We start from the raw sequence: 18,679 nt of genomic DNA on the forward strand, positions 1-18,679 counted from the left end.
GCCACCCATTGATCTAGTGGTAAGGGCTCAGGTGACCGGTCGGTGCACGCCAAATGCCGATTAATGCTGGAAACGTAACGCACCCTTACTGCCACCCATTGATCTAGTGGTAAGGGCTCGGGTGACCGGTCGGTGCATGCCACATGCCGATTAATGCTGGAAACGCCGCACGCCCTTAATGCCACCCATTGATCTAGTGGTAAGGGCTCACATGCTACACCTTCAGTGACCAGTCGGTGTGGACCAACTGTCAATTAACGCCACAAACGTTAGGAAGTAAATAAAAAATAATTTGTCCCAGCAGTATGGGCACGTACCAAATCTGAAATTACCACCAGAGGGGTGCGCTAGCCTGGTGGTAGTCTCGTTTTGGCACGCGCTGCATATGCATAGAGGCTATCGCGCCTTTGTAAAAGGGGCCCCTCAGTTCGGAAGTTCTTATTTATTTTTTGGCTTTGTAGAGAGAGTTGTGGGAATGCAAATTCCCCTGATGAAACGTTTTAGTGAAATGGGAACCCTGTCGGAGTTTGATCAGATAAGTGCTTTTTGAACATACTCTTTAAATTTGATTCTTCAGAGGTGGTTTTCACTAAATGAAACAATTACAGAAAATTATGGAATAATGTCAGAAAAAACAATATCTGAAAAAAAAAAATTTGTATTGTTAAATAAAAAATTTTGAATGGGAGGTTTTTGGCCAATGATTATAAGGGGGTCTGTTGTGACTAAAAAATCTAAGATTGTCAGCAGACAATTTCTGAGGTCTTTTCCTCCCTTCTTTTACAATTTACTTTCCTCATATCTTATATTTTTGGTGCACACCATTCATTCGTAGTCTTTGTTAGTGTGTACCTAGTAAGTAACACATTGCAGGTGGTATACACTATCTATCTTGGGTTTTCCTTTTTTACAATGATCATCCTCATGGTTGAGAGTTATGTATGTGGCTTTGGATTATTTTTGGTATGGTAACGTGAGACCATTTTGTGCTATCTTCTCTTATCTTGTTTTGTCACATTTCCCTGCTAAAAAAAAATGCAGATGGAGGCGCTGATGATCAAAAATGGAGGAGAACAGTTTTCTAACTATTGGGTCAGTTTTCAAAAAAGGGGCCCGGTACTTGACTTAGCAAGCCAATATTGATTTTCAGCTAAATTAAGTTTTCAGTTAAACATCCTTCTGAAATTAGATTGGATTGGTTTGGTTTGAGTTTATGATCTCTGCATACCTATGTAGCTGGTTAGTGCTGACCATCAGCACCAGGCACCTACCCCGACAGTGTTCTCAATCTAGTCCTTGGGACATCACCAATGAATATGCATGAATTATATTTGCATTTAATGAAGGCGATGCATGCAGATCAAGCTTATGCATATCACTAGGGATATCCTGAGGACAAGGTTGAGAACCCCTGATCTAAGGTCATCCTAGAGCAAATGTTGGCAGCTAGTGAATTTAGCTGACTCAATCTGGCTGCTGTGCAGAGTAATATTTTAATCCCATAGGATCTCAGCCTGCTAGGTCTACTGAAAATGCTTGCATGTGTGTTCCATTAGTGATATGTATATCAGCTTATTTTATATTTTGAGAAGTTTTTATTGACTGGTTAATATCAATGTAAACCTAAATTGAAATCTCCCACTTGTGATGCCAAAGGAAGATGATGTGCAGCTGAAGGTTATTCCTAGTGTTTACTGTAAGAAGAGAAGCTTTTCATGCTAGAATCTGGAAACATTAAGGAAAAGGTCATTGACTGTAGAAATCTGCACTGTGTGATGGTCTTAATCATAGCTTCACAAACTATGGGTCGGGACCATAAATGGGGTTACAAAACCCACGTTTGAGGTCCTGACTTGGGTGGACACTGCATAGGTGCAACATTATTCTGCACCTCCGGAGGGCCCTACAGTTTTATTTGCCTGCTCTCATGGGCTGCTGGCCACAAAAAGATTGACAAGCACTAGCACACTTAGTGCATCTCTTTTTCCATTACAATTTAGTATGGTTAGAGTAACCAATTTTTACTCAGCCCAAAGGCAATTTGCTTCCCTTTTTATCACAATAACCTGCTGAGGGCAGTTCTCACGTTTCAGTCTAGTTCATGTTACCTTCCCAGTGCATTACATACATCGTTATTACATTTCACTTAAACAAAATGCAACCCATTTCTGTGGTCAGGCAAATAAAATCTTTATAAAATAACTCTCAACTTTGAGAGAAGCATGGTTTTAAGCCAAACTATCTAAAATGTCAGGCTCACTCTCTTGCGATACAAATCAGGAGGCATTTGTTCAAATTTCTTGTATAAAAGTAACAGCTTGCCCCAGTGCTATGCTGTAACCTGGACAATGAGACAGACGACTACAGGGATTTAAAATAAAAAAAATCCCTGGAAACTTTAATTAGATTCTTGACACCTGCCATCAGGCTGCAAAGGACATGAACTGCAGGAGTGGCCTGATATAGACTTTTGTTGCTGAAGCATGAAGGAGAGAAACCACTGCTGCAACATGGTTTATATCCTTGTTGCAAAGTTTGAAAGCAACAAGGCGGAGTACCCTGGGTGCATGTAGCCAACATTAGCATGGCACTGTGAACCCGAGGATTTGGCAGGGTATATGGTGGGGGTGGAGAGAATTTTCCCCCTGCAGCCAAGCACCCTTCTGGGTGGGAGGAGTCACAAAAGAGGGTTTAAAAAACCCCAGCAAGCTCCCGCATGCCATCATTAGCTGTCAACTGGAAGGAAGTGCATCCCCCTCCCTCTTGATACCGCTTCTTTTGTGCTCAAATGTCGCAGCTTTTGTTGGGCAGGTATACCCGAGCCTGGATTGGTCATGTAGTTTGCAGCTGAGATAGTTGCATCTTGAATTGAACATCCCTTGATGGATGGCATGGGAGTTCTGGAGTTTGTTATTGAAATTATCAGTCTTGCTTATGGCGGCAGACTAGAACGTGTTCTATGTTAGCTATGTGAAGCTTACAGTTGGCCCAGGTACCCTAGTTTTATGAATATTTGTTCCACAATAATTTGTCTAGAATAAAAGCTGCGGCCAAGTTGTTGCCACTTTAATTCCAAGTGTCTGTGTGATTATTTGTCAGATTTAGATGTGAGACACCAGGGGGAGGTCAGGTTGCCTGTGTTAGGATTGTGTTTGTTGCTTTGTCCCTCTGGAATCCCCTGCTGCTAGGTCACAGAGAGCAGAAGGCACTACCACTGTGGCTGAGCCAGGAGATTAGGTGAGGGGGGAGGAGGGAGAGAAGAGCGAAAGCCTTGTGCTTTGCAAAGCATCCAAAGATACATTGGTAACCAGCAACAGCATACACCTTTCAACTGTTAATCAATTTGAACATGTGCATAATTAATTTAAATATCTGCTATGAAAACACTCAGACACAATGAGAATCTGCTGTAAGTTTGTAACACTAACAAAGAACCAGAGTATAACCTTAAGGAGACAGAACAGTGAAAGGATTGACCCAGTTAAGAAAATTTTTGTGAATAAAGGAGAAGTTCTCAGAGTATTAACTCACCCAAGCGGGGCAGCACTACAAAGTAGATTACGCCTCTAAGGGTGGACAAGTTTCTCGATCATGGAGCTTCCCCACAGGATTTTTAATTTTTATGTGAGCAAATACACACCAGTGCTCTTCTGTAAATGATAATAAACTTTACACCTACAATAATTATTATTGTCTAGGTCAATCCCATCACTATCTCCATTAACCTCATGCAAACAACATAGTAACATAGTAGATGACGGCAGAAAAAGACCTGCATGGTCCATCTAGTCTGCCCAACAAGATAAACTCATATGTGCTCCTTTTATGTGTATACCTTACCTTGATTTGTACCTGTCCTTTTCAGGGCACAGACCGTGTAAGTCTACCCAGCACTATCCCCGCCTCCCAACCACCAGCCCCGCTTCCCACCACCGGCTCTGGCACAGACCGTATAAGTCTGCCCAGCACTATCCCCGCCTCCCAACCACGTCCCGCCTCCCACCACTGGCTCTGGCACAGACCGTATAAGTCTGCCCAGCACTATCCCCGCCACTGGCTCTGGCACAGACCGTATAAGTCTGCCTAGCACTATCCCCGCCTCCCGCCACCGGCTCTGCCACCCAATCTCGGCTAAGCTCCTTAGGATCCATTCCAATTCACCTTATCTAGCAACTTTCAATGAAGTTGCAGATATGCAACTCTCATATACTCTTGGTCACACTTGTGTGCTAACTCTATATCAAGTCAACGTTTCATCTCAGTAATTTCAGCTATAAACAGTAATAACTATAGGCGCACTTAAGTTAATGCTATGGGGTGTGTGCACACACCCGGATGATTTCCAGTTCGTGTCTATGTCTTTCTACTTCATTAGGCAGCACACCGGTACTGCGTTCTTCAACATTGAGCAATACCAATTTTCTCTGTGACGTTGAGACACAGAGAATATTGGTATTGCTCAATGTTGAAGAACACAGTACCGGTGTGCTGTATATCTGAAACTTCATTGAAAGTTGCTAGGTAAGGTGAATTGTGTGCATGAGGTTAATGGAGATAGTGACGGGATTGACCTAGACATTAATATTTCTTGTAGGTGTAAAGTTTATTATCATTTACAGAAGAGCACTGGTGTGTATTTCCTCATATAAAAAATTAAAAATCCTGTGGGGAAGCTCCATGATCGAGAAACTTGTCCACCCTTAGAGGCGTAATCTACTTTGTAGTGCTGCCCCGCTTGGGTGAGTTAATACTCTGAGAACTTCTCCTTTATTCACAAAAATTTTCTTTATATGTTAACTGGGCCAATCCTTTCACTGTTCTGTCTCCTTAAGGTTATACTCTGGTTCTTTGGTAGTGATTACTGAGTTCTCTACCAGAGACTATTTTGGGAATCATTTCTTGGTAAGTTTGTAACAAGCAGCATCTCTGCAGGAGCAGCCATCTGAATGTAAGTCATTTTAGGACAAGGTAATGGAGATGAAACTGTTAGTATTCTGCCTGATGTCTGCTGAATGTTAAACTGGATGTGTGCCCTACAGAGTACTTGAAGGCAAAAGCTCTGAGTGACCTAAAGGCTTGTCCTGTCTGTGTTGTGCTGCAGGTACACATCATGTAAAGCCTTTCAAACCACTTTGACCGAAATGACTGACTATGCTGGACAGCATGAAGTTATTTCAGAGAATATGACATTGCAGATCACAGCAGAGTTAACACGCTTCGTGCAAGAAATGAAACAGGAGAAAAAATCGGCAAGTTGATTTTAGTTTTATTCTTCGATCTGATTTCTGTCTTTTAAACACATTCTCTCAATGTGCGTGTGCCACAAGTATAGCAGAATTCACAGGAATCGTACCTGAGCCATGATGGAGTGCTTCTGCTATGATCCTGTAACTGGCTTGAGATCATGTTCTCATTTTAGTTAGGCTGCCTTTAAGTCCCCACCACTTCTCCCTGCCTTCTCCCCCCTCCACTGGGTACGGTAACCTTGAGGTAAGCTTGAAGTAAATTGTCACATTAATGTGTTTCTTTCGAACCAGCTGGCTTCCGTGGTTGAATTAGTACAAATGAAAGCTTGTGGGTGGTAGCACTAGACATCAAGAATGCTAAGGGGTACATTTTCAAAAATGGCTGAGTGGTTTACCTAAGTAGCTAAATTTGGATTGCCTACATTTAAGAGGCTTTTTTTTTTTAAACAGAAAAATGTAGGTTCCCAAGTCAGACTGAAAATTCACCTAAATCTAATTAGACAAAATGTGGCCACCTAGATTGGGCTGGACTGCACTGAAAAATCAATGTTAGCTGGCTAAGTTTTCAGCCAAAGGTCATCCCCTTCCAGCACCTTATCCAAATGTAATTTTAAATGTCCCAGTCTCCCTTTCTCTTCCTGCAGGCTCTTCAGCCAAGTGAAATTCCCTGCCTTCCCCAAACCTCCAATCCTCCTTCCCATTCTGTATACTTCCAGAAGCATGAATAACTTCTCCTACCATGTCTTCACACATTTAGCTGTGAGCTGCAGCCTGGCAGGACAGCATTGCATTCCTCTTCTGAAGAGGCAGCTCTCAGGGGTGATGGGTGGGTAGAAAGGAGGATGCTTTGGGCTACTGGTAGGAGAGGTGCCTGGAGGAATGGGGGATTAGAGTTAAGGGAAGCTTTTAAAACTTAGATGGGGTCTATGCAAGGAGCAAATGGGGGATGTGACTTGGCTGTCAGCCAGCTATATCTAGGCCTGTTATTTCAGTGTCTTGATTTGGGCAACTAAGGGAGGGGGAAGTTATCGACGTGGGCTATCTTTTAGATGAGTTATTTACCACAGCTTATGCAATTTTAGCACAAGTCCTATTTTATGCAATGAGACCTATTATTAATAACCCAGATTAATAGTAAAATAACTAATCTTAATGGTAGCTTACATTGACAACTTCCCTCCCCCTCTGGACCCTAACAGGAATTATTTAATATAAGCCCATTATTCTCATTTTGTAACAGTCATCTGACGAGTGCAGCAAGGATGCATGTTACTTCCCTTTTGAAAATTGGTGTAACTATGTGTGTTCTTTGAAATTTACTTCAGCAAAACTATGAGCATACATTTACACCTGCTGTTTAGTATGCATAAAATTTGTGATAAAATTTGCATGTATACTTTTGAATACTCCACCCTGGGAACACTTCTGCTCATTACAAGTGAAAATATCTGTGAAATGTCCTTACATAGGTACAGCCAAACCCACTCATTATCACATTCAAGGGACCGTTCAAATCATGTGACATTAAGTGGAGTTGACATTAACAGGAGTAGACATTTACAGTGCACTAACAGCACAGAAGACAGACCCAGAGTTTTATTTTGATGTTTCAGCTTTTATTCAACTGAGTTGACACACAGAATGCGAAAGGGCAGTAACTTTCAAATCAAATACACTGATCTGCAGCAGAAATAAATTTGTGATTTTACACCGTGTGAGATTCACTGGTCTGTTAAGAAGTCCTGAATACAAACCACAGCATTGAAAACATCTTCCTGTACATCTGTCAAACTACCAATAAAAGTACGTACTATTTCGAAAGCTGGGCAAGTGTAACAATGGTCATTTCTTTAAAGGTTGTTTTGTCCATTTCATCTTTAAACACATTCTGCATCCTCGAGAGCACAGTTGTCATTGTTTTTACAGCAATTTGCAGTGATTTCTTCAGTGGACCGTGTTTCAGTTTAAATCAGTTCATCATCCGCTATTACAAATTGTTCGAAGGTCACTGAACCGTCCAAAATTGCAGAACACTCCTCATCGCTCAGCTTGAGTAAAGGCTGATCAATGTTGATTGTGTCGCCAGCATTTTCATGTGCATATGATGAATCAAACTGTGCTTGGCGAAAACAGTTGATGATCATCGCCTGGCTAACTGAATTCCATTCAGCGTGCATAAAGTCGGTGGCAATTTTGACATCAATGTTGGCTGATCACTTCTGTTCCATTGCTTGCAGAGTATACCGCACAATTCGCTTTCTGTATTGTTGATTGAATGCTTAGATGATACCCTGGACACAAGGTTGAATCACACTGGTTGTGTTTGGTGGCGGAAAGACCAGCTTTGTTACAGTCAGGTTACTGATATTGGTATGTGCTGGACAATTGTCCAAAAATAACAGTACCTTCCTCTTCCTTTGTTTCATTTTTTTGTCAAATGAAAGCACCCAATCTTCAAACAGTTCTCCCATCATCCATGCACATTTATTTGCCTTGTAGATCACCAGAGGGCTGTGGAGGACTAGCCTAGTGGTTACTGCAGTGAACTTTGATCCTGGTGAACTAAGGTGATTCCCAATGCAGCTCCTTGTGACTGTGGGCAAGTCACTTAACCCTCCATGCCCCAGGTACAAAATAAGTACCTGTATATAATATGTAAACCGCTTTCGTTGTAACCACAGAAAGGCGGTATATAAAGTCTCATCCCCATCCCCTTTCCTTTACCCTTTTAACGTCCTTGAAACAGTGCAGATGTTGTGATTTACCGATTACAGACAGCGGGCACTTTGTAGCAAATTGCCGCTGTGAGGCGGTCTTTAGCTGTTTTTCCACCATGGCACTTCTCTTTTTTGAAGCACAGCGTTCAGTCTGGTAACAATTTGTTAAAGATGCCAGTTTCATCCATGCTGAACACATCATCGAGTCTGTAGCCCTCCATTATTTTTGGCAAACGGGGAAAGCCAACCTGTTCAACACTAGCACACTCGCCAGCAGCAAACTTGAACATGATGTTATGGCACTTTGTAAAGCATTCAAAGAATCCGTTGAAACATTTTCATTCAGGTAACCCCATCTCTTTTTAGCCAGTCATTCAGAAATCTCTATAAGCATCGGCCCACTTACCAGAAGCTGCGCAGTGCGGGTCTGTTTAAACCACTTTAACAATGCCTCTTCAACATCCGTGTAAGGCTAGTCCGCATGTGCTTACTGCTTGCCACTGCTAGTGACGAATGGAAATCCTTTATTATTTTGTCCCACTTGTTAGCAAGTTTTGACACAGTGGAAAGGTCAACACCAAAAACTTTTCAGTGATATCTTTGCGCTTACAGTTGTTATCTAGCATCTTTATAATCTCCATTTTTTAATTTAGGGCCAAATTTGACCCGCTTACGCTTAGCTGCCATTAGAATTCAATTATCAATTATATGAAATAATTAAGCTTTAGTAAACAAGTTAGATTACCCCAATAGACTCATCATTCAATGACTAATTCTGACTTGCTTCTCAGCTTCCGTTGCATGGTGAAGGATTTAGTCTTGCCCATTGCTGGACTGACATTTCTGCCCATTGTCAATTACATTTGATAGTTTTCAGACAGTTTACACAGGTAAATGGCTTATGAAAATTACCATCACCATATAAAGAGAAAGAACCCCCCCCCCCCCCCCAAAAAAAAACAACAAAAAACAACCAGAAAGGAAACACCACAGTGGAAGTGACAAAAAGAACAAAGTTGTTTTTATTCAAAATCTTCAGTTGGCTCAACATGTCCATGTTTCGGCTATATGGCCTGCATCAGGAGTCTGAATATACACTCTGAAATTAGCACTGCATAAATACATAGTCCAATAGATGTAACCATGTTTAAAGTGTGGTAATCAAAACACTCATCAACAATGTTAGTTTTTTGGCAGTGAGCGTAACGACATCTAGGTTACATTGTTGATGGGTGTTTGATTGCCACACAGTTTTATAATATCTATTTTCCACCTGTAGGACCTGCTTGACACATGAAGAATGCTTTCTAAAAATTATGGCCCAGAATGGCAAATGGTAAGAGCAGGAGAGAAGCATCAGTAGAACCAAAGAAGTGTGGGCTGGAGAGGCTTGAGTATTGGAAATGTATGCCTTCCTCCAGGAGCATACCAAGCCAGAATTGCACCCTGTGCAACATGCCCCCTAGCAATCCCACCCCACTCACTGTGCCATGGCCACTGCATAGGAGTGGATGGGGAGCAATTTCTGCACACACACACCCCCATCTCCCTTTCCCAAACAGCCCTTGGGATGGACCTGCCTTCTCTAGTAGAGGGCTAAAAAGAGGAGATGTCAAAACCAGTTTTTACAGAGTAATAGTATGGCTGTGCCATGAAATGCCTAGCCACCTGCCTGAGGTTACCCCGTGGCCACTTAGAGGGTCTATCCCTAGCACAGCTCAGGTCCGCCTGCACCTGTCGCTTGTGCTCTATACTAGCACCATCCTCCCATTGACTGGGTCACAACCGCCTCTGGGCAAGTCTCCCGCTCTCCAATTATCCCCAGTGATTTCTAGGTTACTGGAACCACACTCCCAGTGGTCTCACAGTTCCCAGAAAGCACTCACAGACCTAATGCAAAAACCACCAGGATTCTTTATCAGTCCAGACAGGCAGAACGAACAAACAATTATGTGTATTCTCAGAACTTGGAACAGTGGACAAAAATGTGGAACAGGTAACTGAAATATGGATCAATTATAACACTAACCAAACATCTATGTACTGTCAAAGCAGTACCTGTGAAGATCAGGACATATAATTCACTGGCTAAGACTGAAGCAACGGCCAGCATCTGCTGGGTAATTTTCAAAATTCCAGGGCAATCAGAGCCCAGAACAGTCAAGTTTCAAATAAAAACTGGTTACATCCCTACAGGCACTTCCTATTATCTGTGTACCAAATAAAGAAAGAGAAGTTGGTCCTCTGTAACAGCTTTAAGCATAAACATGCACCATCTGCTGACCAAACAGGAGAAATACACTTCAGAACGTAATGCAGGAAAATATCCAATACGTTTTACATGCTTAAAACATACTGTTTCTTCACAGGCTGCATCAAGCTCTCAGGAAAAAAGAGTCAGGATGAACCTGCATAGAATAGTAGCAGGGTTTTGGAACATTCCTAGATGTAATCAGGGGTGGTGACTTGGCTACACCTCTACTCTTAAGACCAAAAAGAAAGCACAATTTCCTGCAGGCAGTCAAGCTTATATAGATGACAACAGAGAGAAATGCTTAGCACAGGTGGTGGCAGTAAGGATAAGGAAGGGTGATGATCATCAGAGCTAGAACAGTAAAGATGGGCAGGCTTGCATGCTATCAGCTGGAAGACATACTTTTCTAGAGTGGTGGAGGTAGGAGCAGCCTACAAGATTGGATGGGCTATTATTATTATTTTGCTTTGCCTTCATATATTTACTTTATTTGCTCTAAGAATGTGGCATCTTTGGCAGATACCCAGCTATAGTTGAAATCATTACGCAGTGCTTTTGAAAGCAAAGCTTCCATACCTCCAGGCATTTTCCAGACAGCCTTTTCCTCACCCTGGTATATAAATAATGCATCTTTCACACTGCACTCTGTAGGAGGGGGAAGAATGTTGGTGTGATAAATAGAAAAGAAACAGAGTCTTCTGATAGAGCCATGGTGTACGCACAGAAACATGGTCAGATTTCCATAGTCCCTGGAGAGCAAAGGATTTTTTTTTTATTTACAGATCTTCATCTATGGAATTTTTTCCATGGTTCTTATGTTTTTTTTTATACCCAGTGCCTGGGGAAGTGGTAGTACTGCTAAGCATGTGTGATGCATTCCAAAAGGAAGAACGCACATGTACAGTAAAGAGTGAACCTAGAAGACACTGTGTGGATTGTGTTAATTGTCCATATGCATATATTATTTTATTTACAGAGCAAATATGTGTACTTATTTCCATGTATCATTCTGCACTAAAATAATGTGTAAATGATAGTTTATTTACTGATTGCATGTTACACAGACTGTTGGCAGCTGTCAGTGATTTAAGCAGGAAGAACACAGACTTGAGTTTCATAAGCTCTTCCCACATATGGTAATCCATGGTTATACAGAAATTCACTGAGCAGAATTTTTCTCTAATGGAATTTGCATACTGGGGTCTGGATTTAATATACAGCAGAGACTTGCTATAGCAGAAGTGTGTCCTAGTGCACTTTCTGTATTGCTAAGGTTCCTATGAATGACTTATTTGCATAGGGATACAAAGCCTACTATAGTTTGCTTTGGGACCTTTTTTGAAGCTTTGAAAGTGTGCTGCAATTCATTGCCACTGAGGCTCCCATTGAGGCTCATTTTCAAAGCACTTAGACTTACAAAGTTCCATAGGTTACTCTGGAACTTTGCAAGTCTAAGTGCTTTGAAAATATGCTCCTATGTAGCTTTGAAAATGAGCATCATAGTAACTTACCTGCTAAAAATAAAAGCAAGCTTGTAAGTAGTAATCCCTTAAAAGTGCAGCTTACTTGTGTCCTCATAGGAACATTGGCCTGGAAAATACGAAGAGACTTTAAATATCAAAACCAAAAAGGCATGCTGTCTGGACCTTTACAAACTTAGTGTAGGCCAGTGGTTGTCAGACCTTGTTCTGGAGGCACCCCAGCCAGTCAGGTTTTCAGAATAGCCACAATGAATATTCATGAGATAGATTTTCATGCAATGGAGGCAGTGCATACCAGAGGCGTAGCTACGTGGGGCCTGAGGGGGCCTGGGCCCCCATAGATTTGGCTGTTGCCGCCCGCCCCACCGCCACATCAGATACCTTGTTCAGCCGAAGAGAGTCTTCTTCAGTGCCGGAGTAGCGCCTTCGTTCAACAAAGTTCCTGGGGTGATCAGCTGCTTCTGACGCCTTACGTCCTGCACTGTGCATGTAGCCCCTTGCAGGACGTAAGGCATCAGAGACAGCTGATCACCCCAGGAACTTCGTTGAACGAAGGCGCTACTCCGGCGCTGAAGTGAAGAAGACTCTCTTTGGCTGAACAAGGTATCTGATGCGGCGGCGGGGCGGGCGGCAACGGCGGGGGAGGGTTGGTGGCGGGAGGGGGGTTCAAGGGGATCGTGGGCAGGGGGGTCCAATGTGGCGGCAGCTGCGGCTGCTGGGGGGGGCGGTGGGGGGGGGGCGGACAAACAGTGCCCTCCCACCTTGGGCTCTGGCCCCCCCTCCCGGCGAGGTCTGGCTACACCCCTGGTGCATACAAATCTTTCTCATGAATATTCATTGTAGGTATCCTGAAAATCTGACTGGCTGGGGTGCCTCAAGGACTAGATTTGGGAACCACTGGATTAGGGAACACGTGTATCATGGGAATGATGAATAGGGCCAGAGCTGGAGCATAACACACTGATGCAGGAAGTGTGTTCCAGGTGTATGACGTAGCAAGATGCAAGGAATGGAGCCTGGAGTTGGCAGTGGAGGAAAAGGATACAGACAAGAGTGGTTTACCTGATGAATGGAGCTCTTGAGGAGGAAAGAGGAGAGATACTAAGGAGCTGCAGAATGAATGCACTTCTGTAAGTCAGTAAGAGGAGTTTGTACAGTAATAAATAGAAATAAAACAAAACATAGAAAAGAAAATAAGAAGATACCTTTTTATTGAACAAATTTAATACATTTTTATTAGCTTTCAAAGGTAACCCCCCTTCTTCAGATCAGAAATGAGCAAATGTTGACATATCAAAATATATAAGTGAATCAAAAGCATTCAAATGACAGCCTTACAAGAAAAAAGGGTTAGGTGAGAGACAGGGAGAGATGGATTGGTGGTACGAGGGTGACAAAGCAGTATAATTATATGGTTTATAATGGGATAGAAAATCCAGATCTTTTAAGTCCTGGGTGTCAAAATATTTAATCATTTTGATTTCAAAGGTCTTAAGTTCCTGGATTGTCTTAAAATTTCCTTTTAATGTTCTTAAAAAACAACAAGGCAAATGATCTGCAAATTCCAACGTAGACAACAAAACGGAAGAATGCTCAAAAATTTATTGATGATGTTAAATACCAGACTTATTGCCCGACACAGGCCGTGTTTCGCCCAAGAAGGGCGGTGTCAGGGCCTAAATCAATTAAAACACATAGAAATAACACATAAAGGGCATATATTTTATTTATTTATTTATTGCATTTGTATCCCACATTTTCCCACCTATTTGCAGGCTCAATGTGGCTTACAGAGTTTTGTTATGACATTGTCATTCCAGGATATCAGATACAATTAGTAGTGTACAAAGATTGAGTAAGGGAAGAAAGAAGGAAAGTGTTAGGCGGGTAAGTATAGAAGGTGGACTTTCATAACTGGGGTGGGTTGGTGAGGTAGTTTAGTAAGGCTATGGGTTTTCTTTGTAGGCCTTGATGAAGAGATATGTCTTCAGAGATTTGCGAAAGTTAGATATTTCGTCAATAGTTTTCAGGGCTGTAGGTAGTGCATTCCACAACTGCGTGCTCATGTAAGAGAAGGTAGTGGCATGTATCAGCTTGTATTTTAGTCCTTTACAGCTGGGGAAGTGTAGATTGAGAAATTTGCGGGTTGATCTTATGGTGTTTCTGGGAGGCAAGTCCACAAGGTTTAGCATGTAGGTTGGGGCGTCTGCGTGAATGATTTTGTGTACAATCGTGCAGATCTTGAACGCGATGCGTTCCTTAAGTGGAAGCCAGTGAAGTTTCTCTCTTAGGGGTTTTGCACTTTCATATTTAGTTTTTCCAAATATGAGTCTGGTGGTGGTATTCTGGGCTGTTTGGAGTTTTTTGATAGTCTGTTCTTTGCAGCCAGCTTAGAGTGCATTGCAGTAGTCCAGATGACTTATTACCATTGACTGTACCAGTGTACGGAAGATGTATCTTGGGAAGAAAGGTTTTACTCTTTTGAGTTTCCACATGGAGTGGAACATCTTTTTTGTCGTATTCTTCATGTGGGCATCGAGTGTGAGGTTTCGATCAATGGTAACTCCAAGAATTTTCAGATTTTGTGAGACGGGAAGAGTGGTTATGGTGGTGGAGAAGTTGTTTGTGTTATGTTGTGAGGTGAGTACAAGACATTGTGTTTTTTCTGCGTTAGGTTTTAGCTGGAATGCATCCGCCCAGGAGTGCATGATTTGGAGGCTTTGGTTGATCTCGTTGGTGATTTCGTTTAGATCATGTTTGAACGGGATGTAGATCGTGACATCATCTGCATATATGTAGGGGTTGAGGTTTTGATTGGCTAAATGTTTGGCTAAAGGTATCATCATTAGGTTAAAGAGGGTTGGTGAGAGGGGGGATTCTTGGGGGACTCCACATTCAGGTATCCTTGGGGGTGATATGTCTGCGTTCGTTGTTACTTGGTATGATCTTGTGGTCAGGAATCCTTTGAACCATTTGAGAACTGTACCTCCTACTCCGAAGTATTCTAGTATATGTAATAGTATTCCATGATTAACCATGTCGAAGGCACTGGACATGTCGAATTCTAGGAGGAGTATGTTATTACCAGTTGCAATTGCTTGTCTGAATGAATTCATTGCAGACACTAGAACAGTTTCGGTGCTGTGATTTGACTGAAATCCTGATTGAGACCCGTGCAGAATTGAGTGTTTGTTTAGGTATTCAGTGAGTTGTTTCGTCACTATGCCCTCCATGAGTTTGGTTATGAGCGGAATAGATGCTACTGGGCGATAATTGGTTAGGTCCATTGTGCTTTTCTTAGCATCTTTAGGCAGCGGAGTAAGTAAGATGTTTCCTTTATCCGTGGGAAAGAGACCATGTTGAAGCCAGTGGTTTACGTGATTCGCGAAGTCTGTTTTGAATTGTTTGGGGGCAGATCTTATTAGGCTAGTAGGGCAAATGTCTAATACAGAGACCATATTTCTATAATTTATGAAACCGTAATATTTAAATTAATTGCCTGATAAACTCAATCTGTAATTTTTTAACAATATATACTGAAACCAGATAGGACATGGACATTAATAAAATGAAATAAATATAACACATACCAATCTCTGAGATTTTTGGTATGTGTTATATTTATTTCATTTTATTAATGTCCATGTCCTATATAGTCTCTGTATTTTCAGTTTTAATATTTATTATTGTATATGCCCTTGATACTAATGTATGTGGGTAGTCTTTTATTAACTGTCACATATTTTTGTATTGTAAGTTATCATTAGCTATAAATGTAGTTATTTATTTTTGATTTAATCCATGGTGTATTATATTTATTCTATTCTATTATTTTATTTACAGTAATTTGTAATGTATTTTTTAAGTATATATTTTTATGTGTTATTTCTATGTGTTTTTATTGATTTAGCCCCTGACGCAGCCCTTCTTGGGCGAAACACGGCCTATGTCGGGCAATAAGTCTGGTATTTGACATCATCAATAAATTTTTGAACATTCTTCCGTTTTGTATCTGCTGTTTTGTTGTCTTCTTTTAATATTCTTACCATAAAATCATTGATGTAGTGTTCTGGTTTTATAATGTGCTGTCCCACAGAGGTGACATCCTGGTAGGCATTGGGGCTCATTTTCAAAGCACTTAGACTTACAAAGTTCCATAGTAACCTATGAAACTCTGTAAGTCTAAGTGCTTTGAAAATATGCCTCATTGTGATGTTTAATATTATGTCTATGTAGATTGATTCTCATCTTTAGCCTCTGGCTTGTTTCTCCAATACAGCACCCTTCTTCACGCTTTTTCATTGTATGATATATATCACATTTGAAGATGAATATGTGAAGGATCCTCTTATGCTGAATATTTTTCCCATGTGAGTAACTGTGGGATCCTGTGAAATGTGTTGGGCACAGTTTGCAGCTTGGTATATTGCAGAGACGTTTGTCATTCTCATCATTTGAGCTTATATCGGGAGCTTGGTTTTCCATAATTTGTGTTTCAAATTAGGTGGCTGTTGGAAGGCCAGCACTGGTGGAGCTGGGAATATCTCTTTCCGTAATTAATCTTCCTGGAGTAGTGGCTGTAGATCTTTCATGATTCTTCTTGGTTTTTCCAGCTCTTGATTGTATGTCACTACAAGGGGGATTCTTTTTGTGGTTTTCTTTTTTGTAGTGCAGTAGGTTTTCTCTGAGTATGCTGTGTATGGAAATGGATAGCGAGCCAATGAAGTGTCTTGAAGAGAGGGGTTATGTGAGTGTAGTAACACTGGTGGAAGATAAGTTGAGCAGCAGTAATCTAAGCAGGAGGTGATGAGAGCATGGATAAGGTTTTTGCATAGGCGCCCGGTATGAGGGGCTTGGGGAGGCTAAGCCTTCCCAGCCACAGCAGGAAAGAGTTAGGTGTTGGGCGGGTGAGTGGCGCCGTGAGTCTCCCTGTTCCCTCCCCTTGTTTACTAACTGCCCCGCGCCATCTTTAATTTACCTGCGTCCCAGCGTCGGCCCGCAGCGTCATTTCAAAGCCCGCCCTGCTGCCTGTCTCTATTCTTCCCTCTCTTCGCGATGTGTTCGTTCGGCAGAGTCCCGCCTTCTGACATCATTTCCTCGAGGGTGGGACTCTGCCGAACGAATCACATTGCGAAGGGAGGGAAGAATAGAGACAGGCAGCAGGGCGGGCTTTGAAATGACGCTGCGGGCCGACGCTGGGATGCAGGTAAATTAAAGATGGCGCGGGGCAGTTAGTAAACAAGGGGAGGGAACAGGGAGAGGAGAATCGCGTTGGCGCTGGGTATGGATGGGGGGGGGGCAGGGGACAGAAGGGAATTCAATTGCTGGATATGCATGGAGGGCAGGGGAGAGGAGGGTTGCTGGAATGGGTGGATAGAGGGGATGGCAGGGGAGAGAGGAGAGTTGCTGGAATGGGTGGATAGAGGGGATGGCAGGGGAGAGAGGAGGGTTGCTGGAATGGGTGGATAGAGGGGATGCGGGTTGCTGGAATGGTGGATAGAGGGGATGGCAGGGGAGAGAGGAGGGTTGCTAGAATGGGTGGATAGAGGGGATGGCAGGGGAAAGAGGAGGGTTGCTGGAATGGGTGGATAGAGGGGATGGCAGGGGAGAGAGGAGGGTTGCTGGAATGGGTGGATGGAGGGGATGGCAGGGGAGAGAGGAGGGTTGCTGGAATGGGTGAATAGAGGGGATGGCAGGGGAGAGAGGAGGGTTGCTGGACATGGGTGGAGGGGAGGTCAGGGGAGAGGAGATTTGCTGGACATGGGTGGGTGGCTAGAGGGGAGAGGAGGGTTGCTGGACATGGGTGGATGGAGGGGAGGGCAGGGAAGAGAGGAGGGTTGCTGGACATGGGTGGCTAGAGGGGAGAAGAGGGTTGCTGGACATGGGTGGCTAGAGGGGAGAAGAGGGTTGCTGGACATGGATGGCGAGACGGGAAGACAAGAAGGAGATGCACATGAATGAAGGGGAGAAATTCTGGACATGCATGGAGGGGAGGGAAGACAGAGGAAGGAGATGAGATGAGGGAAAAGGGAGAAAACCTGCACATCGATGGAGAAAATAGGCAGAAGCTGGATCCACTGGACAGTCAAGTCTGCAGAGGACCCAGCTTTTACTTACGGATGTAAGGCAAGAAATGAAGAAGAAAGGCAGAAAGTAAAGAAATAAATGGAAAGAAAGCCCTGGAACCGGAGTTAAGAGGACAGATAGCAGCAGAATCGGATACTTGGCCAGCATGATCAGAAAAACAAAGTCACCAGACAACAAAGGTAGAAAAGATTATTTTATTTTCATTATAGTGTTTGGAATATGTCCACTTTGAGAATCAGGTGCTCAACATTAAAAGTTTATATTTATTTACTTATTTATGGCATTTTATCCCACATTAAACATGAATTAGGGTGTTTTGTGGCTCTACATGAGAATTGTGATATTATGATCCCTTGTTTCATATTGTTGACGGTCTGCATTTTCCGTATGGGTGGTATATTGGTGTATTAGGTTCTGCCCAGTGTAATATTTATGGTACAGTAAGGTTCTGAGTGTGTTTTTGCACAAAGTTGTGCATAGTGTTTTGTAGTTGAGTGATTGTGGTTAGTATATGCTTTGAGTAACCACTTTATTCTTTGACTTATGATACATAGCTAATATCTAAATTTAATAAAAGGTATTAATTGTGACTTTTTATTTATTTTTTCTGTGTGTATTCAGACAATTATGGATTTAAGCTCCACCCCTGGCCCCACCCCTAACCCCGCCCCCTTTAGTCTCCCCAAACAGTTGGGCCACCGACCGCCTATGGGTTTTTGGTAGCGTGCTCAGGAAGCAAGGAACAAATTTTGATGGTGATACAAATAGAAATGAGAGATTTCAACAGTCTTTGGATATGAGCAGAGAAAGAGAGAGAAGTGTCAAAGATGACCCTAGGGATATGAGCTGAGGATACAGAGAGGATGACTGTGTTATCCACAGAAATAGAGAATG

General features: G+C 42.5%; 1 protein-coding gene across 9 annotated transcripts in view; it reads left to right on the forward strand.

The window, feature by feature from the left end:
- FNBP1 (formin binding protein 1) overlaps nucleotides 1–18,679 on the forward strand; it is a 203,271-nt gene that overhangs the window by 79,811 nt on the left and 104,781 nt on the right. For all 9 annotated transcript variants that reach the window (XM_030207836.1, XM_030207839.1, XM_030207841.1 and 6 more), the window contains exon 4: nucleotides 5,102–5,249. In XM_030207836.1, coding sequence (XP_030063696.1) covers nucleotides 5,102–5,249 — 148 coding nt within the window. The remainder of the gene's footprint in view (nucleotides 1–5,101; nucleotides 5,250–18,679) is intronic.

The sequence above is a fragment of the Microcaecilia unicolor genome, chromosome 6 (assembly GCF_901765095.1).
Source record: "Microcaecilia unicolor chromosome 6, aMicUni1.1, whole genome shotgun sequence".
Classification (NCBI taxonomy): domain Eukaryota; kingdom Metazoa; phylum Chordata; class Amphibia; order Gymnophiona; family Siphonopidae; genus Microcaecilia; species Microcaecilia unicolor.